Raw genomic sequence first — 26780 nt, forward strand, 5'->3', positions numbered from 1 at the left:
TCAGGAAAGATTCTAAATCTCAGTGCTATCCCAAGAGAAATCAGCAAACCTTTGGTTTTTAGCCCCTGTAATTAACGCTGAAGAAGTGTAAGAAGTGTTTATTACTGACTTTACCTTGCTACAAGATCACCATGAAACTACGCTGCAGCACTCTGGAAAACTTTACCCTGCTTTAGCGCACACCCACCCGCCTCCCGTTTTTTGAAATCGGGACCTAGAATTCCGGATCCTCAAAACTCCACTTCCCAAGTGCTGGGATTCCAGGTGTGCACTATGGGGGAACAGGGGGAGGAGCGTTCAGCCAGTTTCACTGTAGCCCAGGCTGGCCTGGAACTGAAGGCAATCCTCCTGCCTTGGTTTCCGGAGTACTGGAGTTAGTTCGCAACCACTTTACCGCCTGACTGCTGCATGACACGGGTCCTGGGATCCAAACTAGGCCCCTGGAAGAACAACTGTTCTTAACCGATAAGCCTTCTCACCAAACTTAGTTTCATAACATCTGTGTGAGGTTGGGTGCACTCAACTCGAGTTTGGAGGTCAGAGGACTTTTCAGAGTTGGTTCTATCCTTCCAGGTGCGTCCTGGGGATCAAAATTGGGGCATCAGTTTTGGTGACAGGGACCTTTACCCAATAAGCCATCTCACTGGCCTTTTTATTGGGACAGCTTCTTACACTGTAGTCCAGGCTGGCTTGGACAAGCTCATGGCGATCCCAATCCAATCTTGTGAGACGACTACAGGCATGAAGCTCCATACTCAACAAATTCCGACTAAACGCTACCTCTTCTCTCAAACTCAATTCTCTTATCAATTCAAAATTATTTCCATTTTTACTAACTCACCTTAAAGCACATTGCATTAAGATTTAGACTTTATTTCAAATAACTCGAGTAAATCTATTTTCTAACAAACCAAAGGGAAAACATCAATACTATTTACAGGATATTGGTTCTAGGATATTTATTACATAGTTTACAAGCTTGAGAAACATTTAATCCCAGCATTTGGAAGGCAAAGGCGGATCTCTGTGAGTTCAAGGCCAGCCTGGTCTACATAGTAAGTTCCAGGACAGCTGGGGCTACAGGGAGACCCTGTCTCAAAAGGACCAAGAAAAAAAAAAAAAGGGGGGGGGGGGGAGACTATTGGTAAGATCTGGTGTGGTAACCTTTAATCTCAGCACTGGGGAGAGGCAGGTAGATCTCTGGTTCCAGTTACAAAGTGAGACTGTCTCTGATCCCTCCCCACCCCCCAAAAAGAATGTGTTAATAGGATTAAGAAAGTACTGGGGAAAAATTAAAATTTCCTTGATGTATAGTAGGCCTTCTTTACAAAGAGCATCAGGACCTTCCATAATGAAAATCAAAGCTATGAATAGAGGGTTAATGTAATATTAAGCTATCCCAACATCACAGTTCTTACAAATGACGAGAAAAATCACAAAGTTCTTTGGGAGGAGTGGGCTTGGAAACTGTACAAACAGGGGACCTGGGGTTCCGTAGTACAGTTTCATCACTCAACAGTTCTTAAGTTTCCATAGGTTTTCCTAGAAGTCACTCATTTATGGCAAAAAGGTTTATCCTCCTTGCTCTTCAGTAAAGTTTCTAAATGGAAATGATGGACCTTTTAAAAAAAAATTTTTTTAGGTGTGTGCCAGGCTGAACCATGGCCTGAGAGTGATTCCTACATTAAAAATGGCCTTCATGGACTCCCTTAAAGCAACTTTTACTACTAAATCCAGTTCTCACATCACTTATAAATATTGGGCTAAACAGGACACTGCCATAGAATATCATCTAAGACTGGGTATTTCAATTTTTTTCTGTGTGGAAGTGTTTTGCTTGCATGTTATGCAATGCCAGTGGAAGCCAGAAGAGGGTGTTGGACACCATGGAACTGAAGTTAGCCACCATATGGACCCTAGCTCCAGTTCTCTGCAAGAGTAGCTAGTGCTCTTAAACCACGGAGCTGTATCTGCAGTATAGCTTTATTTTCTGCAAATATTTACAAGCATGGAAGATACCATATACTTATTTTCAATTATAGAGAATGATGTTTAAACAATGTAGGTGAAGGGGCTGGACAGATGGCTCAGAGGTTAAGAGCACTAGTTGCTCTTGCAGAGCACCCGGGTGTGAATCTCAGCACCCACATGTGGCCAACAACTGTAACTCCAGTTCCAGGGGATTCAACACCTTCTTCTGACTTCTGTGGGCGTTGCATGACACAGGTGCACTCACATACATGCAAGCAATACACTCATATACCTAATGTAAAAAATATTTTAAAAAAATAAAAATGTCTTGGGGCTGGAGAGATGGCTCAGAGGTTAAGATCACTGACTGCTCTTGCTGAGGACCCGGGTTTGATTCCCAGCACTCATATGCTGGCTACAAACAGTCCTTAACTCCAGTTCCAGGGGAATCCAAAGCCCTCTTCTGACCTCCGTGGCACTGCACAACATGGGTGCACTCACATATAATGCAGGCAATACACCCATACACATAAAAATATTAAAAAACAAAAATGTGAAGCTGGGAATGCAGCTCAGTTGGTAGAGTGCTTGCCTAGCACACACAAGTCTTGGGTTCAATCCCCAGCAACACAAAGTTAGGTGTGGTAGTACATACCTGTGATCCCAGCACTTGCAACATGGAAGCAGGAAGACCAAAAGTTCAAAGTTATCTTCAGCTACACAGGGAGTTTGGAGTCAGTCTAAGCTTCATGAGACCCTATTTTAAAAATGCCCCTCACCATGTAGATAAAATACAGACAACCACCACCCAAGCTATATAGTAAATTTGTAAACCCAGCAATTTTGTACTATAGATAACACAGCTTGCAGGAATGAGGCTATGCTATGCTTTAAATTTCTCTATTTAGGAAAAAAAGCAAAAAACCCCTCTCAGCCCCCACCCCTCAAAAAATGCCCCAAACACTGACTAAAATCTCAAAAAAGAGTGAAGTAGTCATGGGGCAGAGACTCACAATCTTTTGTTTCTACTCACCTGCCCCAGACTGGAGGAATGAGTAAAGGAAACACTCTCCTGCATACATGCAGTGTGTGAAAGTGGAAAATCTCAAGAGCTTAACCACATGCTTCCACATAAGTTGGATCAACAAAAATTTAACTGTAAAATATGCCAGAAGAGGTACATCTGCTATATCTCAAACATGGGTTACTTATTAGCCTGCAGAATAAATCCAGTATGTTCTTGCATTCTCTCGTTTTGAAGTAACCGACTTCTGTAATAACAATGTTTCCTTTTGTAAACTTCAGGTCCTTTTTAAACTTCTGTTATTCTTGCCTGGATATGCACAAGGGAAAGCTGGGTGGGGATGAGAGGGTCTACTCATCTGACTATGTAAACTAAAAGAAACATATGTGAGTCAGTCATTTTTAAGTATTGGTGAGGAGGAAGTGTGAGGAAGAATGGTCCAACACAAAAGGTTTGACCACCTATGGCTGCTGAAAATCTAGTTCTGTCACATGACCATGAAGAAACACAGAACTTGTAAACCTTTTCTCCCTTTGACAGCCAGTATCTAAGGATTGTGACATTGGAGCAAAGTAATTCATCCTGTATTTGGTCATGTATAATACAGTGATAATTACTCATCTCTAACAAAGGCTAGAGGACTGATCAAAAACAAGGGAAAGCCCTTAGCCAGTTACCTGGCACACAGTGACACTAAATAAAGACAACTTGCTTTCACTTTGACCTAAAGAAAAAACGAAATTTGTCTACCCTTAGTCGACAAATTCTGTGCCACTAATATTCCTTCTTTCTTACCTCAAGCTTCCAGGTACATTTCATGTCCAATAGCAATTTGATCCTTTTTAAAATATAAATACCTTCATCAAACATTACTCTGGGTGCCGTAGTACCTATTCTTACAAACTGTGCTTTTCTAACAATGAAGCATGATGCAGGGTATCAATTATATTACAGTCAACATACCTTCGTCACATCTGGTGTCCAATTACTTTAACTCTTTGTCTGATAGGAAAAGGTAACCCAAATTATTTCCCAACTATATAGAGGATAGATATTGAATCTGTTTACCTCAAACAAGAAGAAAATGGTCCTATTAATTTAGGATGTCAAATGAGATCAGAAACTTCCATAAAGGCATACTCACCTCTACAAATCTACAAATTTTGGAATACAGGAAGTAGCAAACTGTGTACAATTGAAAGTAAATAATATCCCTCTCTAAAACTCCTTTTTCTTTACTGAACACAATCTCCAACTTAAATAAGCAGCTTTAACCCCTAAACACAACTACAATGACTTGCTTATAAATAAGGCAATTTTCACAAAACTAATCAGAAATTAAAATAAATCTGATGACCCGAGGAAAACCTTTTACAATGCAGCCCCATGTTTGGGGATCAAACAGCTGAAATGTTTATTTAGCACTACAGAAATAAATCCAAAGTTGCCTGTAGGTAGTAATGTACAATAGAGAATTTGGTTGACAGTTTGTTGATAAATTATACTTACATACTTTTTCTTAGGCATATCAGCAACTGAAATATTCGTTTATTTTTGGACAGCTGCTAATTTTTTTCTGTGACAGCAAGGCTAAAAACCACCCAGAGTCCCATCAACTTTGCCTGCTTATGGAAGAAACAACCCTAGGGCAAGAGTTTCCAAAAACAGTACTACTGATGAGGGCAATATAAAACTGGCTTTGAATAGTGAGCAGAGCAAAGTGTTCCACAAAGAATTATCTCCTAAATCATCTGCTTCATATCCAGCAGCCTTACTTTCTATTCCTTCCTCCATACAAGGATGTTTACCTGCTGGTCCAGCAGATATCAGATGTCTTTACATCTCAAATTCTCTGTATTTGCTTTTCTCTTACCAAAGTTCTCAGAACAAAATCCATACTGGGAGTTTGGAGGAAGACAGGGAAAGGAAAAGTCACACCCTGCCCCATTAAGGTTTTCTGCTGTTGTAATTAACATGTTTTTGTAATGAGCAACACCCTTCTGATACAGTCAAGAGATTAAGTTAAATGAACAAGACTTTGCCAAGTGAAGGACAAGTAGGATTTATAGATACCCTTTTAAAAAAAAGTATACTTAATTGTACTGAATTCTAGAATATCTGAATTTTGCTGGGGTTTAATTTTTGTTAATTCCAAATTTTACACTTAAAAAATCATTTTATTATAAAAAAAACAAGTTCAGAAATTAGGGTTCATGAACTTCTAGGATAAGGATTAAGAGTAATCCTTCTGTTTTAGATAAAACAGATCACATCTGTTAAATGGCCCTTAATTCACTGAGACACCCTGCAATTGTTAGCAAAAATTCCAGCTGTATGCTCTTATTAATGTGTGAAGACAACTCTGTGTGCTTTATATCTCTTTTCATTCAAACTGGTTTATAAGATGCAAAGACTTTAACTATCCAATAGAAGGTACATAATTTAAAGCATTCTATAGAAATAACATGTTACCAGTAATTTACATTGCTTTTTTAAAAATCAGCCACAAAAAAGGTCAAAGCTAAAAACACAATTTTCACTATGAATCAGTGCTTCTATTACCCTTCTGAAAGAAGTTATATTTTAATGTGATGTAAAGGCAACATTGAAAGTTCGTCTTTAAATTAACCACCTAATTTATCCCTAAAATTACAAAGAATCAGTCTTGTACAGGTCAAGTGCAGTAAACTAAAATGTTCTCTCAGCACAAAGCAGCACTAGAAATGAACAGGATAGATGGGAGTTGACTAGTTTTGTAGTGGCTGCTCCATCAGTAACAGACATCAGACGGTATCCATCCCAGAGCACAGACACAACTAAACACTAGAGGCGAAGAATGCGTCACACTCTTGGCGGATAAGTGTCCTTTGTCTCTGAAGCTTTCTAGTTTAAATGAAGTGAATTTTAATGAGTTGGCTGTATAAACAGCATCATGATGAGGTATGAAAGCTCTGAAATACCCCTTACATTCAGCAGGATTTACCAGAGATATGAAAGAGCTTGTCGGGGCAACTTCCAGATAGTTTTTTACACTTTGGGGTTATAATGAATTCTATAAGAGGATAAGTTTAAAGAGGTTTAAAAGGTATCCTCTGAAACAGAAGTGAGCAACTTTTCCTTCAGAATTCATTTTCAACGGAACAGCATCAAAAACTCATCTTCTTTGATGGTATGTCCCAACATTGAGCCAAGACGGCCAACTAGCACCGGGAAGTCGTATTGAACTCATTCGCAGTTCTCTTGGCAATTACACTTTTTTGTTTCTGTTTCTTTCCCCCATTCTAATCCAAGCACAAATGTGGATCAGTGAACACAGTACTGGAAGCGCCATTTGCAGGTGCAGATTGCAGTCATCATTAAATAAGCAGGAGGTGGGCACTGTTCTTATTAGGGGAGGTAGGCTACGAATAGGAGATGAAATAAAATGATTAGGGAACACTGAGGTTATTAGAAAAAGACCGCCTCCCTTACAGCTCAGAGGTCATGTTGAGAAGACTTTAAGTTTTTAAAGATAAGAATGCTGCATTAAAGGACCATATATGCAGCAGGACTACATTAGAATCAAGCTGCACTTGACTAAGAAAAAAAAATCCCTAAGTAACATTTAAATATGTGTTATCTGCCAGTCACAGAGAGGAAAAGCACCTAGGGTGAACTCCAATTTACCTAGGCCCTTGATCAGGACCACAAAGCCTGAGCATCTCTCGTCATACAGACACACAGCCTCTAGTCACAATGGTTGAGGTTTAGGGAAAGTGAAGGTTTGTTTTCCTCTTATTCTTTTAGTTGAATTTTAGAACATGATTTTACTGAGAACTTTAAATCTCTATACCAGCATTAAAACTGAACCACTTCCAAATCCTAAAACACAGTAAGATCAAAGAAGCAAAAGTTGTACTAATATGTGCTCCTCTCCTTTCTGCTTTAAGGGAATCTGCTAACCTGTATCACATTTAAAAGTCAAAGTGTTAATTCTTCAGCATTCCTGACAACTAGAAAGCACATTCACTGAAGGCTGAAGGTGAGGGAGTGGATGGTTTGATGTTAATATCTGAAGAATGACTCCATTAGAGTAAAGAAAACCATCCAATCTCAGTTAAGGGTTAATGCAAATTTGTCTAGAAAATGCCACCAGGTAATCCAAGGGTTCACTGTGGAAGAACTCAAGAAAAGTACTCTGAAGCATACACAAGTCTAAACATCTCCCTTGTTGCAAGTAGTTGTGTGAAATTCAAGATAAAGGTTTTAGGTTTCTTTAATGTCATTTTTTTTTTCCCCACTTTAAGGAATGAGGAAGAGTCCTCTTTTTTTCCCCCACAAAAAAGGGAGCCACATTAATACGCGTATATTCCCATGACTCTAATATAAGAGTGGATCTCCAAAACTTAGGGATTTTTCCATAGAGAGTGGGCCATTCTGATTACCCTTTATTACAAGGGCATTCCGCCACAAAGAGCCAGAGGTTTTCCAGATGTGTGTAAGAGAGCAGGTGCGCAAGGCAAGCAATGAGCGCAAACAGTATTATGGAAAACATTTGAAAAATTAGCTCCATGAGGGCTGTGGGCTCCACAAGAGGACTCGACTGGACAGCCTGGTCTGACACAGGAACAAGAAGGCAGAGTATTGCTTCAAAGCTGGAAACCTTCCATAGGAGCCTCACACTGCTGGAAGATGTACTGCTGCTGGCTAAGGTCAACCTGGGGTGCAATGCTGCTGTCCTCATCTTCGGTCCCAAAGTAATGCTCAATAAGATCAAAGGCCTTTTGATAGATCTCCTGGTTTTCATGACTCTGTAAGAACTCAATTTTATCCAGACCTAAAATGAAGAATGAAGGAAACTCTTTACTGAAAATCCCAGTAATGACATTTTGCACATCTACTTCCTTGATGTAAAGATTCTCTATTTACATATCCTCTATTTCATAACAGTATAGAAGTGATTATTGGTATTACATCTGGAAACTAGGATTACAAACTGCTATCTTAAATATATATGGTAAGCAACACCTGGTTTAAGAAAGAATTTCTGCAAGTCACCTTTTCACCCAGTGCCTACTATGTTTATGTTTTGTTTGTTTTTTGAGGGAGGGTCTCCCTAGAGCCCCAGCTGGCCTGGAACCCACTATGTAGACCAAGATGGCCTCAAACTCACAGAGATCCGACTGCCTCTGCTCCCAAGTGCTGGGATTAAAGGTGTGCGCCATTATGCCCAGCCTATATTTAGGTTTTATATAGCTATTATCTGTTTCTTAATTCTTGGTCACAAAATGCTTCAGTCAAAGCATCTTACCATAAGCTTCTTCAATTAAAGCACAGTAAGGATTAATGCCAGTGCCATTCCTTTTGGCTTCTTGTTCTCCAAGCCTCAGGATGTTTTCCAAGCCATTTAGGGCAACCTGTACAATCTTTGAGTCCATGACAGTAAGGAGATCACAGAGCGGTTTGATGCAGCCCAGTTCTACTAGGTACCTAAGCCAACAAAAGAGGACAAGTTAGCCATACGAAATATTTCATTATGAGAACATCTTCTGAAACAGTCATCTTTAAACTTGTAGAAATAGATACCCATAAACCACAGAACTTTTAAAATAACATTTATTTATTTTAGTCTGTGTGTGTGTATGTGTGTGTGTGTTAGGTCAGACAATAATCTGAGTGAGTCAGTTTTCTATTTCCATCATGTGGGTGCCCAGGAATCAAACTAACTTCATTAAGCTTCACAGCAAGTGCCTTTACTTGAGCCATTATGAGTCCCAACTACAGAAATGTATCATCATAAAAAGAACAAAAATGTTAACAGTTTTAGTTATTTAACAAAATCTCCCGTCTTTTTTCCCCTCAGTTTTTGTAATGAAAGAAAAAAAAAAAGGAATTCTTCCCAATTCTGACTATAAATGACTCATCAAAATAGTTTATTTCCCTTTTTCCAGTTTTTATGTTTGTGTATGTTGCATGACTGCATGCTTGGTATATGTAAGGGTAAACACTGAGGGAGCGTGCGCGCGTGCATGCATGTATGGGTACACATTGAGGGAGCGTGTGTGTGTGTGTGTGTGTGTCTGTGTGTGTGTAGGCCCAAGGTTAATGTTGGGAATCAACTTTGTTCTTCCCCTATTCACTGAGGCATGGTCTCCAAAATAGCTTAGTTTTGGTGAGTCCAAGATTACTGTATCATATTCATAGAAGACATTTATTTAATCCATATCAACCTGGTTTCTCAAGTTGTGTACAAAGAAAACAGATAATGATCTAGATGAATTCTGGAACTTAGTGGATTTTGGAACTCAGTACTAGTGTTAATTATTTTCCTCACTAATTTTTTAACTAAAATAAATAGATGCTCTCTAACAGGGAGAAAGAAAAGACAAAATCAGTAGATCCTTATAATAATAAAATGCATCATCATTGCTGATGACATGGAGATTAACAGAATAACTCGAAATCCTTTTTTTAAAGTACTTTATTATTTTTATTTTTATTTTATATGTATGCATGTATTGCCTGCATGTAGGTAAGTGCACCCATATCGTGCAATGCCCATGGAGGACAGAAGAAGCCGTGGGATCCCCTGGAACTGGAGTTTCGGACAGTTGTTAGCTGCCATGTGGGTGCTGGGACTCGAACCTGGGTCTTCTGCAAGAACAGCCAGCGTTCTTAACCGCTGAGCCATCTCTCCAGCCCCATCCTTGTTTTTTGTTTTTTTTTTTTTTTTCGTTCTGTTTTAAAAGAAACATCATAACTAATTACTAAAGGGAACCTATGTAATAGTCTTAAAAAATGTTCATCGAAAATCATACTTGAAGAGAAACAGTGGAAATAAGGAAGGTGGTACTGGAAAGGTTCTAACCACTCCTACTCTACTACATCGGAAATTCTAGAAATATTTTTTAAAAGGAACATAAAAGGAATACAGACTGGGATGGAAGAAACTCTTTGTTTTCTGATATTATCATTATCTATGCAGAAAATAAGTACAGAAAGGGTCTATGATACAAAGTTAATATACAAAATCTGATTGCTTTTCTGTATATAGCAATCAACAATTAGAATTTGAAAATAAAACATAGCACCATTTATGGTAGCATTAGGAAACAGTTTAGCCCAATGAAATATGTACAGGATCTATATGAAAGCTACAAAATTTAAGAAATCAGAAAGTCTCTAAATAAATGGAGGGGTTTCAATGTTCACAGACAGGAAGCATTAATACTGGTAAGCCAATGTGATCCTCCCAGTAAGATCTAAACATTAAATGGAGTAAGACCAATCAAGGTTTTAGTACATTTTATGGATACCATAAGAACTGACTCTAAAAGTCTACATGGAAAGCCCAAACTCCCAAAATAGTGAATATGCAATATTGAAAAACCAAGTAGAAAGATGTTACCTATTTTCAGGACTTACTATAAAGCTACACTCATTGAGACACCTTAACACGGTGAAAATAAAAAAATAATCAATGTAACAAAACAGCCTAGAAACCCACCAACTTAGTCACTGATCTTTGGCAAAAGAGCATAGATATTTAATAGAGAGATTATCTTTTCAGTAAGTGGTGCAGAAACAGCTGATTATCTATATGCAAAAATAATAAACCTACACAGACACAGACCTTGCCCATTCCCAAACTAACTCAAGTCAGTTTGAGTGTGGTGGCACAAGTCTATATTCAGCAACATTCAGGAGGCTAAAGCAAGAGGACTGTAAGCTTTAGGTTAGTCTGGACTTTAAAATAAGACCCCATCCCCCAAAATTGAACAAGAGAAACAAAAACCCAACACCAAACTGTAAAATGAAAAACCACAAAACTCCTGAGAAGAGGGGGAAAAAAACATCTAAATGATCTTGTTCTAAAGATGAGTTTTTAGATGCATCAAAAACACAATTAACAGGAACAAATAAACAAAAAAGGTTAATATAGACTGACTTTATTAAAATAGAAAATGAAGGGGGTGCCTGGAGATGGCTCAGTGATTAAGAGCATTTTCTATCTTCAAGAGGACCAGAGTTGGGTTCCTAGCACCAAAGTCAGATGGGTCACAACTGCCTATAATCCCAGTTCTAGGGGGTCTAATACTCTTCTGGTCTCTTAGGGGCACCTGCACACAGGCAACATATACAGGCACACACACACATAAATATAAAATAAAACACATCTTTTATTAAGAAACTGAAAATGAGAGAAGTGCTAAAAAATTAAATGTACATCTGAGTCTAATTACAACACTGAGAACAGCCTGCCAAAGGGCTAGAATTAAGCATTCTTATTCAAGATTATTTTCTTTTTACCTTACTGCCCAAGCAGTTAAGCTTTCATATTAGGTTATATATTGGCGGCGGGGTGTGTGTGTGTGTGTTATAAACCCTTTTCATTTTATTTGTAGCTACTACACAGCTGGAACTCACTTGATCTGCTCAGCTGACCCTCCTGAAGTTGCATTTGTGATGGCCCAGGCAGCTTCTTTCCTTGTCCGAAACTCAGCAGTTTGCAATATACTAATAAGAGCTGGGAAAATGTTGGCATCTATCACAGTCTGAAATTAAAGAAAATGTTAAGAGGTTAAGGAATTAGAAGATTTATAGAAATTTTCCTAATAGTAATTATAAGTTGACCTTCACAAATAACATTCAGATGTTTTTTCCTGTAATCATCTTTTTAAATTTTTTATTTATTGTGTGTATATATTTGTATGTATGTGAGTGCAGGTGCGTGAGCATCACGGTTTATGCATAGAGGTAAGAGAACAATTTTCAGGAGTCAGTTCTTGGATGCTTGTGGTGGTGCACATCTTTAATCCTCGCACTTGGGAAGCAGAGGCAGGTGGATCTCTGTGAGTTCAAAACCAGCCTTGTCTGTATAGGGAATTCCAGGTCAGCCAGAGCGACATAGTGAGACGTTGTCTCAAAAACAACCAAAGTCCATTCTCTCCTTCCTCCATGGGTTCTGAGAAACGAATTTGGTCTTCAGGCTTCTGCAGCAAACATTTTTTTCACCTGCTGAACCATTCTGCCAACCCCGGTATCATCTTAAGAGGCTTATACTTAGTACGATGGAGTTTGCAGTCTTAACAAGTCTCACCAAGGCCAAGGAGAAGGCTCAGTGGGTAAAAACACTTACTGCACAAGCCTGACAACGTGACTTCAACCCCAGAATCCAAGAAAAATGCCTGATGAGGGGTGAGCTCAAAACCATGGTGGAAAAGCCAGAAACGACCCAGAAAAGTTGCCCTCTGATCTCCACAAGTGCTGTGGCATGCACCTGAACGCACCTACAACCACACAAAATAATTCCTAAAAACCCATAAAATAAACAAAAAAAAGGGCTTTAAAAAAAAAAAAAAAGTCTCCTTTTCCCGCTTGAGTTTAAAACATCTCTAGGCCATCTTGCCTCTCAGAACCACTTCCCAAAGATTGTAAGACTTCTTCACTGGTCCCAGCAAAATGCCTCAGTGAATAAAAATGCTTGCCGCCAAACCTGATGGCTTCAGTTTGATCTCTGGAACACACAAAGCAGAAAGAACAGACTCCCTCAAGTTGTCCTCTGACCTCCACACACATTGTAGCATGCTCACATGCTTCTGCATGAAACACACACACACACACACACACACACACACACACACACACACACACACACACACACACACACACACAGAGTAAATGCAAAAAATTTTTGTGAAGAATCCTTATTAATTGGATGTAGTGCTTATATTCAACACCAATATTACAGATAGATATTACAATCACTTGTCTTCCTCAAATTACTTCATGTTTGATACCAGCGCAGAAACCTAATATGGGTTAGTATAATTTCCTATAGCAAGAAAATGAGAAATTCTGCAGAAGGGCATATCACAATTTAAAGAAAACAGGTCTCCAAAAGTTCATGAAAAATAGAAGCAATCGAATACATGGGTTCATGGAAAATAGTCTACTATGAAGTAAAGTCAATCTACTCAATATAGAATCAAGCAAAATATGCTGAAAATACAAGTCTCTCTTTCTTAGATCTTTGGTAAACCACCAAATTTTTAAAGCAAAAAGAAAATGCATGTCTAGAGTAAAAGTAGACTTGACATTAGTCAAGAGAAAGAAAGCAGCAGACTATGAAATAATGACATTAGAAGTTAACGATTTTAGAAGTGATGGTTTAACTAAGGCAGGTACTACTGCATTACCTGGATCTGTGCCCTATTTCCAGCTGTGATATTAGATATTGTCCAACATGCTTCCTTTTTGATGGATTCCTTTGGGCTACTCAGCAAATGCAATAAACTCTGAAGAGCTGAGCAATTCAAAATGACCTAAAAGAAAAGGTTTTTACGTTTTATTTACTGCATTGTTTCAACTATCACTTTGGTTTTAGATTTTTGTTTACTTTTATTGGCTGAGACAGGGTCTTATGCAGCCCAGATTGGTCTCTACCTCACAGAGAGCCTCCTGTTGCTGCCTGCTTTTTTTTTTTTTTTTTGAGACAGGGTCTTGTATAGCCCAGGTTAGTCTTAAATTCAAGACATAGCTAAAGATGACCTTGAAGTCTAGGATCCTCCTGTACCCACTTCCCAGATGATAAGTAAATCTCTCAGAATTTATTTTAGGACAAATACACAAAACAAAAATCTCTTGAAGTTTCAAAAGTAACTGTACGTATGTTTTTTAAAAAAAGCATTTTTCTAGTTGTATTTATTCATGGGGGGGTTGTATGTGTATGGACATGTACACGCCACAGCATATGTGGAGGTCAGAGGATAATTTACAGGAGTCAGTTCTCTCAACCATGTGGGTCCTTGGGATCAAACTCAAGTTGCCAGGCTTGGTGGCAAGCACCCTCGCCAACTGAGCCACCTTGCCAGTCCAATAAAAGAAATATTTAGTATGAATTACTTTCTGAAATTATCAAACCAGCTTCATTGTATATATTGACAAAACACTAAAACCACTAATGAAATGAGTGTGGTGGTATACATCTATAATCTAAGCTCTTGTGAGGCATAGACAGCAAGCTCTTGAATCTGAGGCTAGCCTGATCATTAAAGTCTCAAAAAAACAAAGCACAACTCAACATCTACCATAATGTTATTATCAGCAGCCACGAAAGGATTTCTCATTCATCTTCCTGCCTCTACAGCTAAGTCTTCTGGGTAGATAAATATGTCCAGTGATCAGAAAATAAGAAGCAAGAGTCAGATTTTTAAATCATCTAACAGCTCTCCACCTTATAATCAATAAACCTGTGCACTTTACGGGATACAAAGATTACAAAGAAGCACCCAACTACCAAACAGATTACAAGGGCAAAGGAAGTAAGATAAATATAATTGGTTAGTGCTATTTAAAAAAAAAAATCACCTAACAAGATTTTTGGGTTCAAACAAGGTTTCCCAAAGAAAAATGTCAATCTGAAAGCACGAAGCCTGAGACAACATTACCAACGGAGTATAGGTATGTGGGAGGTGGTGGCTAGAGCAGGGAGGGGGCAAGGGAAGAAAGTATGTGCTAAAGTGGCCAGACCAAATTCAATTAACAAACATGGCAAAAGCAAAGAGCCCTGGTGGGAGGGGACACAGAAAACGTTATGTGGTGCCATGGTGAACTTAACACCAGGCAAGTGATTTACCACTGAGCTATATCCCCAGCCTTAAAAAGCTGGGTCCACCACCCTAAGTAAATAACATTAATATGGTTCAAAACTCCAAAATGTGAGCTGTCAAGATGCATCAGTGGGTAAAGGCACTTGCCCACAATCCATGTAAAAGTGGAAAGATAGCACCAACTCCACAAGGTTGTCTTCTGACCTCAACACAGGAGCCATGGCACACATGTGCCCCATACACAATTAAAAAAAATTCAGGATGTATAAAGACTGCAGCATTAAAGAGACTCCTTTCCTTTCCTGTATTCCAACTACCAAGCTCTCCTTAGAGATAAGTCATGTATTAAATTTCCTACGTGGGCTGGAGAGATGGTTCAGCCATCAAGAGCATTGACTGCTCTTGCAGAGGACCTGGGTTTGAGTCCCAGCACCCACACGATGGCTGTCTGTAACTCCAGTTCCAGATCTGATGCCCTCTTCTGGACCTCTGTGGGCACTGCATTGACACAGGTACACCTACTTACATGTAAGCAATACGCTCATACACATAAAATAAAAACAAAAAATAAAATATTAAAAAAATGTCCTGTGTCGTCCCATAGAAATTTTATAAAACACAATCAAATATATATTTGCTTTTTCTCTTGTGTAAAATGTCAAAACTAAGCAACGCTAAGGATAGTAGAGATCAAAGAACAAGACTCAGTGATCTATGAGGGAAGAAACAAGCTGATATCCATGTCCATGATTGTGACATGAGCAACCAGTAAAGCCAAACACCAAGACACGGAACTGAAACAGGTTAGATATGTAAACAGAAACTAGTCCCTTGTGAACACAACAATCTGGAATTGAATACATTATAAGCTTAAGACATCTGAAAAAACATCCAATTTCCTTCACTTCAGGGATGAGAAAAGCACAAATGATGAATACCTTGCTAAGAGTGGAAGCTGGTTAAACAAAGGTAAGGCTAATGCCTAGCTCTCAACTCTTACAATCCATGTACATAAAGATGACAGATGAATTTATTTTAAAAAAGATCTATGAATGAGGCTGAAGGACTGCCCCGTAGAGAATGGCCCCCTCGCCAAAAAAAAAAGACAGCAGAAAACAGAGCTCCCTGAGGTCAATGAGGTGAAGAACCCAAGGATTCCATTATCTTGGAAGCCTAGGAAGATGAAGACACCATCATCAACACATTCCAGACAGTGGGAAGAAAAATGGCAAAACAAGTCACTACAAATGATGTGTCCTGTTATAAAAGTTGAATAGACACTGCAAAGTATGAGGGGAAAATCTTCCTCAGACTTACCATATGCAAAAGGAAAAACCTATCAGAAAGATGTTACTAGAACATTGTGATGTTCCTAACACTATGAACAACAGCAGGGAGAAACAATCTGTTTTACTTAAGGAAAATTTATTTCATAAGGGAGCCTAGAATTGCTATGTCAAACAGGAAACAAAGAGATACTGGAGGTGCTGAAAAACACCGGCAAACAAAAATGAGCTATTCTTAATAACACAAAATTCAATGTAACAGAAGTAAGCTCATGGAGTTCAAGGTACTGACTTTAGAGAAGAGTTAATTTATTCATACCTGTGTCTGAATATCATCCCCTGTGACAATGTTTCCTACAGCCCGCAAAGCAGGAGAAACCACTTTATAATCATTATGCCTACAAACATAAAAAAGAAATGTTATAGCCAACATCTATCCATTGTATTTTTTCTTAAGGGTAGAAATAAAATAAGATGTGGTAAGACTTTAGAGCAGAAAGGCACTTATGATTATAGCTATTAAAGGGGACTCATCACAATGACAGAATGTTTCATGTTCCCTAGAAAAAAAACCAGCCTGGTGTGGTAGAATAATAGCACAGGAGACAGAAGTAGGTGGATCTCTGTGAGATCAAGTCCAGACTGGTTTACATAGCGAGTTGAAGGCCAGCTGGGAGACCCTATCTCAAAAAGGCATAAAAGAAAGAAAAAAAAAAGAGCCTTCCACAATGCCTGCTTTGTGTATCTGAAGATACATATTAAGTACAGAAGGTAAATAAATCAATACCGCCTTAACTTCCCCTAAAGATTCTATTCTCTCTCTCCTTCGATGAGACTGATCATTCTTCTTAAAAGTATACTTCCTTCACTTTTACTTTAAGATTTGATGACTAAAGTGAAACAACTGAAAAATATAGTCGTTATTAACTAAAGGATACAGGAGATTATTTCCAAAATTTTGAATTCTGTGGACTTCAGCAGCACCATACTGTTGTTGTCAACTCATAATAGCACCACATTACTAGCCCACAACCAGTCTGTGACAAGCTATAATCCCAGCTTTGTGTTTTGTGTATTATATTTATCAATTTCACATGCAATATTTGGGGCAAGATCCCCCAGATCTATTTTGTACATGAACTAAATTTCATGTTGCTTGAAACTATACCGTTTCTCTATAATACTGGTAACTGTATATTTTCTTCTAATACTTCTAAGTATTATCTGAAAATTTGATTAATATAGTCTCTATGCCATGAATACATCTTCCACTCTATCACTAAACGCATTACAAAAACAAGATTCAAAGTTTGAATACTGGTCTAAGTTGAGGTCCAAATGAAAAAAATAAATGACTATTTTTCATAGCAGTATCACTCTGATTTCCAGTGGCTGATGATAAAGTTATCCAGTATGGGCTGAAATAATTACACAGCCAACATTTTCCAAATAATTGTGCTGAAGGACTGATAATAGCAGAGAAATAATATTTGTCATTAAACCTCAAAGACAAGACTAAAATGACATCAATATAAACAAGACAATAAGTCAAGCCACAATAAATCATTAAAATGTGTAATTAACTAACACTAAAATACTAGCAACATGGAAAATATAGCAGAGTATCCTTGTTAGCTTCAGCTGTCAACTTGACATAGCCTAGAGTCAATCTGAGGGAGTCTCAACTGAGGGATTTTCCAGATCAGACTGGCCTGTGGCCATGTCTGTGGAGAGACTGCCTTGATTGATGACTGATTTGAGAGGGCACAGCTCACTGTAGATGGCAACATCCCTAGGCAGGTAGGTCTAGGCAGTATAAGAAAGCTAGCTGGGGGACTGGAGAGATGGCTCAATGGTTAAGAGCACTGGTTGCTCATGTAGAAGACCCAGGTTCAGGTCTCAGCACATACATGGCAGCTAACAACCATTCATAACTCTGGTTCCAGGGATCTAATACCCTCTTCTGGCCTCCACAGGCATTGTATGCACATGGTGCACTTACATACCTATAGGCAAAACTCTTATACATATAAAGATAAAGATAAGAAAACAGAAAAGCTGAGCATGAGCCAGGGAGTAAGTCCATCTAGGTTTCCTGCCCTGACTTCCCTCATTGAAGGACTGTAAAGTGTAAACCAAATAAACCCTTTCCTCCCCTAAGTTGCTTTTGGTCAGAGCGGTATAACACAGAAAAAGGAAGGAAATTAGACACAGGAGGACATCAAAAATACTTTCTTAAAGATTATCTTACATCAGAAGCTCCACAAGTCTCCTACATACTCCTGCATCGATGACTGCTTGAATTTTATCATTGGGTCCATCTGATAGATATGAGAGGGCCCAGCAGGCATCAGCCAGTACATCAGTGTCGCTGACAAACAGCAACCAGGAAAGGACATTCAGACAAGGGGAAACCTATAAAAGGAAGACAATTATAAACTCAATAGAAAAAAAAAATTTATAAGTGAGATACTCAATAAGCCTATCAGACAGATACTTGGGAGAGTTCTATGGTGATTTACACTTTAGTTACGGACTACAAGTGTTTCAGGGCATTTCTATCTTTGGGACTGTGCTCACTGGTCATTTAGCTTACTCAGCTGAGATAAGTCAGAACCCAGGGAAAATTATTTCAGTAAGTTTTATATATGCCAATCAATCCCTTGAGTTAGAATTTTTGTCACAGCACACTATAGATCAAAGAGATAAAGGAACTTTCACAATAATCAAAACTGGGAAATTTTTAGATCAGTTATCAATAAAAAATGTGAAGGTTCTAAGAGCAATATGGAGCTTTTTACTGACAGTGAGAAATGATCCTAAATTAAAACAAAAACAATCAAAAGACTTTCCTCTACAAATCAACACATTTTCTAACACTGTATTTTATCTAAACTTTCTGTTACATTAACATTGGTTACTGTATTCTTTCAAGAGCATCTTTTCCCCCTGCCAATTTCCCAAGAGCACAGTGCTTACCTTTGCAAATTCTGGAGGTGGACTCTTCCCTCTACAGAGATTAGATAACGCCCACACTGCATTCCGGGTCATGGTCAAGCGGTTTTGCTTTGAAAATAACCTACAAATATAATGGTCCCATGGTAAATAAGATATTAATTCTCTATAGGAGATAATTGGTGCTACTGATAAGGGTTGTCTTCAAGTAACTTTTCCCTACAACAATAAAGCTTCAGTAATTCTATTATTCATTCTTTCAGAACAAACTTCATTTATTCTAACAACTAATTCAGAATTTCAGTACAACAGATCACCCTAACAAGTTAACAAGATACCTGGAATGAAAATATGATTTGGAAATTCACAATGACATCCACAGATGTAATACTTCCCACATTTTTATTAGTCAAAAAAGAAAGAAACTTACTGTAAAAGAGGGGGAAGGATATTGCAGTCTAAGACATAGTCCCTGCACACAGTACTATCTCCAGCAATGTTGCCAAGAGCCCAGACTGCCTGTGAAAGAATTATTTATTAATGACAGTCCAGTATTTTCAAGCCCTCATAATTCTTTCATAAAAGATACCAATATATTACTGTAACACAATAAAAACCATGTAGTAGGTAACATATTACATAAGGACTAACTATATATATTATATAAGGACTATTAACTTTCTTAAAATCACTCTCTAGGAAGAAAAGAAAATTATATATGACTGTATATAATAAGCAAAAGGAAATGTGAATAAATTAAAGCTTAGTAAAGATAGGAATCATTCTTACTTTGTTTGGGAGTGATGGGATTTGAACTTAGGACTTAACATAAGCTAGGCAAGTACTTTATCACTGAGCAATATTCCCAGACTGGAACCAAATTTTTCTTAAAAATATTTTATTATTTTATGTGTATGAGTGTATTGCCTGCATGTATGTGAGTGCACCCGTGTCATGCAATGCAGCAGAGGTCAGAAGAGGGCTTCGGATTCCCCTGGAACTGGAGTTAAGGACAGTTCATAGCCACCATATGGGTGCTGGGAATCAAACCAATTTTAAATAAAATTAAACTTTTGATGGTGGTAAACCTAATTTCATGATAATGGTTTCACAGGTATATACACATCCTGTTATTGTGCAGTTTTAAATATGTACGGTTTATTATATTTCAATATACAATGAAACTACAAAAGAAAATAATATTCATTTAGCAGTGATTTGTCCTTAAAAATGTATTAAGGCTGTCAGTTTTGTCTTTTTCTGAAAAAGTGGTGAGGACTATAATACTAAAACTAGAGTCTCTTAAGAAAAGGCCCTTTTAGTGGAACTATGAGCTAAAAAGGTGTATGAATTCCAGAGCTGAAAGGGAAAAAAACGGATTTATGTGGCTAGAAAGAATTATGCCTAGAGTCACTAACATCTTTTTACTTTTGTTAAATTTATACTTCTAAAACACCACCCAAGACAAGCTATGAATTATCAGTTATCGTGGGCAAGTAGTCAAACTCAAGCTCTAAATAAGACTGAAGTGAACATTTTTCTTTTATCTGCTTCTGTTTATTTGTTGCATATTTTACCTGTTCCTGGACATCTTCAAACTCTGAGCTGAGCAATTCTATGAAGATGGGCACTGCTCCTGCCTGAATCACAATCTGGGTCTGAAGAGAATTTCCTGAAGCAATATTTGTCAGTACCCAAGCTGATTCAAACTATAAAGATAAAAATAAGTTTTATTATCTTATTAGAATTTAGAAGGCTGTTTACTTATAGCAATGATATTTTCTGTACGGACAGGCTGAGATTATTATCTGCACATCATCTATCCACCGAATACCATATTGATTTTAAAAGAATTTCCAGAAGAGCTGCCTCAATCTAGAGGAATATTAAAGGTGCCTAAAATTTTAAACTAAAGTATTGTTACCATGAAACTACAGAAAAAAAAAAGTGTTCCATAAGCTGACATGGAATGACCTCCAAAAACGTAAATGAGAGAAACAAAATGAAACAAGTGACTTTAAACTTGTAACATATCGTATTAGGTACAGAGTTAAAAATGTGTGTGTATACAGATATCTCTGGGCAGAGTCACAAGAAACCATCAATACTTACTGCCTACATGGAAAGGCCATGATGACTGGGAAATAACATGAAAAACTGTCCCGAACAACCCACGTTCCTTTGTTTTGTCCTATGTCTATGATCTAATAAAAATCAATTTTAAGGAACAGGCAAAGTGGAGAGTGTCAGTGTAAAATGTACAGAACACCACAATAACAAGGACAAAAAGAGGCTGTCTAAGTGTGAAGCAGATCAAAAGAAAAGCAAAGTAATTTATAAAAATGTCTGACTCAGATCATCTAACCAATGGGAAAGCTTCAAACTAAGATCCAAATATTCCTTTCTTTATGGGGTGAGGAAAAAGTTAAACTGAATAAAGACTGGTCTACAGCACTAGTAAATAGAAAATATGACAAAAGCTGTGGCCAACAAAAATAGAACATATTACCTATTTTATACATCCCTAATTGTCTCTTTAGCTTAATATTAAGAAATCCAAGAATGAAAGCTTATGTCCCTCTTTAGTTGAGACTTTACTAAATTTCAAGTTAGTTCCTTCTGTCATTCTTTTCTAGTCACCCTTTAATGAAGCAACCATTCAGTGCTAAAACTTTGAATGAGAGCTCAATTACATGACACCAAAAATATACTTGAGTTTGCTTCTAAGCTTTTAGATCGATTAAAAAGTAGCTGTCAGCTGGGCAGAGGCAGGCAGATCTCTGTGAATTCATGGTCAGCCTGATCTACATAGGGAGTTCCAGGCCAGCTGGGGCTACAGAGAGACCCAGTCTCAAAAAGATCCCCCACCCCACCCCAAAAGGTAACTGTCGCAGGGAAAATAAAGTCATCAATCACTGGAACATGGAAGAAACAGACTGATGGTTGGATTATCAAATTCCAGAGCTGTATGAACCACAGCAAATTCACAGCAGAAGATACTAAAAGGTCATATTGAAAAAAACCTATAAAGGTGACAATGTTAGGTATATAAGGCATCCTGCCACCCTATCTATGTTACAAGACTGCAGAGTTCCACATTAGGAGTACCCCAGTTAAAGAAAACCTGTACTGAGCAAGGCATGGTAGCATATATCTTTTAATCCTAGCACTTGGGAGACAGAGGCAGGAGGATCTCTGTGAGATCAGTTGAGGCCAGCCTGGTCTACACAGTGAGTTCTAGGTCAGGTGTGGCTACAGAGAAACCCTGTCTCAAACAACAACAAAAAGAGAACCTGCACTGTATTTAATAAATTTTTGTTGTAACAAAGATCCAGGGACTTAAAAAAAAAAAAAAAATTAAGCCCCAAATCATGCTCAAACTCTTCAGTCTCTCTGAAACATGCCCAGTACAGCAGTGTAGGAATATTTCAATTAGGGACTAGAGAGACGGCTCAGCAGTTAAGAGCACTGGTTGTTCTTGCAGAAGACCCAGGTTCGAATCCCAGCACCCACATGGCAGCTAACAACTAACCATAACTCCAGTCCCAGGGGATCCGACAGCCTCTTCTAACCTCCACGGGCATTGTACAACGTGGATGCACTTACCTACATGCAAGCAATACACGCATATATGTAAAATAAAAATAAGTAAAATTTTAAAAAGACAATTTCAATTATTTTTAGTGGTAGTATCTAGCGAAAGGAATTTTAAACTGTGCAAGATTATTTATGCTAAAGAGCGGAGTTGCCTAAAATGCAGTTTCTTTAGTTCACTATTAAAATTAATTATTTAAAACGCAGTCAAATGATGTAGGACAGCAGACTGCCCTAACCAAAAGGCAGGCTCAAAGTTCAAAACAGTTACCAAAGATAGTGGAGATTAAGTCAAAAGGAATAAAATCTATGAAGAAAAGCAGCCTAGAAAGAGTGACAGGATTACAGTGAGACTGTGGAGTAAAAATTATAGTAATAACCTGAATAGATATGAGGCATATAAAGAATTATAACTGGGAAAAATGAATTAGAATACTAGCTGGTGCCAAGGTTCATACTGCTGAGTTTAGTACCAAAGGTTTCAGAGAAAATGAGACAGGATTCTAGAACCTACTTAAGTGAATAAATTAGGAAAAGAGAAGAGCGATGATGAATAGGAAAATAAGTAACAGCTGAACATGGATGGTAAAAATTAGAAATATCCCTTCACAAAAAGGTAATGTGCCAGAGCCATGCTTATTTTAAGTAAATAATCATGATGCTAATCTCTGAATGCAGAGATGATTCAAGAATAGAAATTAAAAAGCAGTTTTAGTATGTAAGAACAGAAGCAGATAAATATAACCAGAGAGCCACTGAAAGCATCCATGAATCAATAAGGCATTTACACACACACGCGCGCACACACACACACACACACACACCCCAATTACATGTTTTGGCCTTATGAACATTCATTAATACTCCATTTGTGAGGTATATATATATATATATATATGCGCGTTTAGGAGAAAAAGAAGACAGAATTCCCTTCTGAAGTATAAGCTTGTTGGAAGCAGTGGCTACCAAATGTGTTTAATATGCAAATATTAGTTTTAAAAATTGGATTTAAACTACCTAGATGCCCTTTCCTCATGGTCTACGCCGTAAATTATTCCACTAAGATTTACGGTCTTGTTTTTAATATTTCAGTCCTGGGTTGCAAGATTAGATTTTTTGGGGGGGGGGTCTTTTTTGAGACAGGGTCTCCCTGTAGCCCCAGCTGGCCTGGAACTCACTATCGACCAGGCTGGCCTTGAACTCACAGAGATCCACCTGCCTCTGCCTCCCACGTGCTGGGATTAAAGGCATGTACCACCATGCTCGGCTGCTGCTAGATTAGAATTTAATCAGAAAAAGATTTCAAAATGGAAGACCCAAACTGGTGGTGAATACAAATACATACAGAAAAGACAGAAACAGTTACAACATTAACAATTTAATCATGTAACTCAGAGGAAACAACCTAAAAGGGGGGGAGGAGAACATTTAAGAAATGTTATTACCAAAGGTAACAAATAGTGGATAAAATAACTACAACCTTCACTTCCTCTGTGTTATTTCATGACTGTTTCTTAATAATCCAAGAACTGAATCAGAGGAACAACCTAGCATGTAGCTATAACTGCTTCTAAATTATTATTCCGCTATTGTTCTTCATAGAACTTGCTAAAATAAGGTTACAACTGAAATCTGTGTTCTTAAGATTAGATGTTTTCTCTCTCTCCTCTTTCTGTGTCTCTACCTTCTGGTGCTCAGTTCCTTTAATAAGGGAAATGAGAATCCAAAGCTGAAGTACTTCTGACCTCCTATCAAGTTTCCCACTCCAGGTTGAGGTACGCCTGGTTCCCTTTCTCCATTTGGATCAGGACTCTGTTGCTGGCCACTTTGCCGGTTCCACTCTGGTTCCTAGCAAATGCCAGGCTCACCTGGAGAGCAAGTGAAAAGAAAGGCTCACATCAGAAAAATAAACCCAGATTATCAAACTCTGCAGAGAACAGTGCCTGAGTTATCTGAGCAACCCTCTAGGAAAAGCAGAGAGATCAATGGAGATGGGAAAAGGAACAGGAGGATGAAGGCTTACTGCAGTTTATTACACTAAGCTTTTAGAGGGGTCAAGAAAGGCATGAAAGAGAAAAACTAAGGCAACTTAATTCAAATTTATAATTTGGGAGGAGTACCTCTTTCTAGTGTTTAGAAACAGGAAGCTATTTGCTATTTCTAGGTATTTTTTATAATCGTTTATTAAAGGTTTGGCAATGCAGTACACCATAGCACTACAGAAGACAGTATAAATATGCAGGGCCTGAACTCAAAGTGGGCCCACAAAACACATCGTAAAGTAGAACAGTCCTATGCCCAAAGGCTCAAGCATGTCGCTAAGCTGGAGAAATGCTCTTAAGCTAAGGCACTGCATGCTTCCAAAATCCTGGATTCCACCCACATTCACCTCCAGTTTGATGGCAAGTAAGTATCTGGGTACTGATGCCCCAAACAAGGAGGCGTTTTTAACTCCCTGATTTGAGGTACTTCACTGGTGTAAGAAGTCAAAATGGTAGTAAAGACACTTTTCACTAGAACTCAGTTCTTTATGGAATGAAGAAATTAATCCTCTCTGGGATTTATTACTGAACTGAGCCATCAAATCTCCTTAGTACCATGTAGTATTCTGTGACTTTCTGCAAGAAAAATGGCAAAAGCCTTATTCCAAAGACATAAATTGATCTCTAGTAAACAAGCAGGTGTATATGGGCTACCTTACATCTTAGTACTTTCTAAAACCACAAAGGAATGCCCTCCAAGCTTTCCAGAGCACATCTAATCATCTGAAAACATGGCAGAACAAAATGTCTCCTGGCTGTAAGTCTCCCTGGGTGTATATATTCTCACCACTTTGGAGATGATCAAGGTTACCCATTACTCATAATTAACAGAGGCTGCCATGCTGTGCTTAATGTACAGAAGGAAAAGCTGGAGACAACTCAATAAACAGATTGATTATTTCTCAGTCTTAGACTAGTTAAGGGGAAAATCATGAGGTGTTCACTTCTAGAGTAATCATTTTTGTCTTTCAGCCTGATTACTAGTTTGTACTAGTAAGACTGGAATCTAGAAATTTATATAGCCAATCAGATGAATTATCAGATGGCTTTCCCCTTCAAGTGTATTAAGTTCTACTACTAGAGTACTGAATCACAAAACAGTGTAGAATCTAAATACATACTTTAGCCATGAGAGGGCAATGAACACACCATACTCCTTTTAGAGCAGGAGAATGTAGGAAAGGGAGATTTCATTTTTACAACTTTTTCCATTTTAAGTCTAGAAGCTTCTACCTTCTTTCTTTAATGAATAAGGAAGTGGATCTCTAAAATCACCTAATAAAACCTGCTAGAATCCATATATACAATCAGTACCTCTACACTCATTCCCAGAGACTGGAAAGCAACAGGTTTTTCATCATGAACAAAATGATCATTTTTCCCTACCTCCCTTTTCCTACAAAGCATTTCAAATGATAAACTGCAATAAGTCTCCTCTCTTGGTCCCTCTGGTTTTCTTGGCAGGTTGCTTAGGGGCTCAGGCTCTGTTCTCTGCAGTGTTGGTTGTCTGGATTTCCTTTTTTCTGAGAAAAAAAATCTGTTCCCTTGCTCTCAGCATGCATGGTTTTTGAGGTGTCTGGTGATTCTGGCCTTAGATGGGACCAGAATTACAGTCCAGGAGGCAGCTAGCAAAACAGAATCTCAATTCAAATAAAAACAGGGATTGGTTAAATGTCAAACTGGAGAAGAAAAATTGATGGGACAGTGAAGTACTCTACCTTTTCTGGAATTCTTCCTTTTCCTCTGGAAGAAATTCATCACCGCAATAAAGATGTAAAAGAAAGAGAAAGATGGAATAGGAGGAGAGAAAATACCAAGACAAAGCATTAAAATTTACAAATCATTTATAATGGTCTGACCCTTGTCTAGGACAGGGACTGCCATTTTAAAAAATGTTCCAGTCAAGAGCAGAGAGGGTAGGAGTAACCTTAACTGACTATTGGTAACTATTTTTTTTTTTTTGAAAACTTAATCTCATCTTGTGATCTACTTGCAACCTAACCAAACTTTACAGTAGCAAGGTACCTCTAAAAAGTTGGAGCCCATCAGATTACATATATTTTGGTATTTGTTAGTAATTCAGATATTAAAGCGATCTGCTACATCAAAGAAGTATATTACTTAAACAATCACAAAAGTAGAAACCCAAATTCATTCAGAAAAATAATCATATTTTTAAAATTCTAGGTAACTCAAAGAATGTGAGTTACAAGTTGCTTGTAAACTTACTCTGAGAATCACTATATAGTAAAATTGTAAAAGATCAAACTGAAAGCAGAAATTTTTCATGACAAAGCTATCCTTGTCAGCTCTTTGG

The 26780-nt window shown here is 38.0% G+C and overlaps 1 protein-coding gene across 1 annotated transcript in view; it reads right to left on the reverse strand.

Annotated features, from left to right (window-relative positions):
• Positions 1-4364: 4364 nt before the first annotated feature.
• Kpna1 (karyopherin subunit alpha 1) overlaps positions 4365-26780 on the reverse strand; it is a 65674-nt gene continuing 43258 nt past the window's right edge. The window contains exons 6-14 of the mRNA XM_008842940.2: positions 20405-20536; positions 19258-19346; positions 18852-18951; positions 18124-18287; positions 16192-16270; positions 13174-13299; positions 11402-11529; positions 8286-8464; positions 4365-7811 (exon numbers count right to left, since the gene is read on the reverse strand). Coding sequence (XP_008841162.1) covers positions 7624-7811; positions 8286-8464; positions 11402-11529; positions 13174-13299; positions 16192-16270; positions 18124-18287; positions 18852-18951; positions 19258-19346; positions 20405-20536 — 1185 coding nt within the window. The 3' untranslated portion in view covers positions 4365-7623. The remainder of the gene's footprint in view (positions 7812-8285; positions 8465-11401; positions 11530-13173; positions 13300-16191; positions 16271-18123; positions 18288-18851; positions 18952-19257; positions 19347-20404; positions 20537-26780) is intronic.

This window comes from Nannospalax galili, unplaced genomic scaffold (assembly GCF_000622305.1).
Source record: "Nannospalax galili isolate Female #2095 unplaced genomic scaffold, S.galili_v1.0 scaffold18, whole genome shotgun sequence".
Taxonomy (NCBI): Eukaryota; Metazoa; Chordata; class Mammalia; order Rodentia; family Spalacidae; genus Nannospalax; species Nannospalax galili.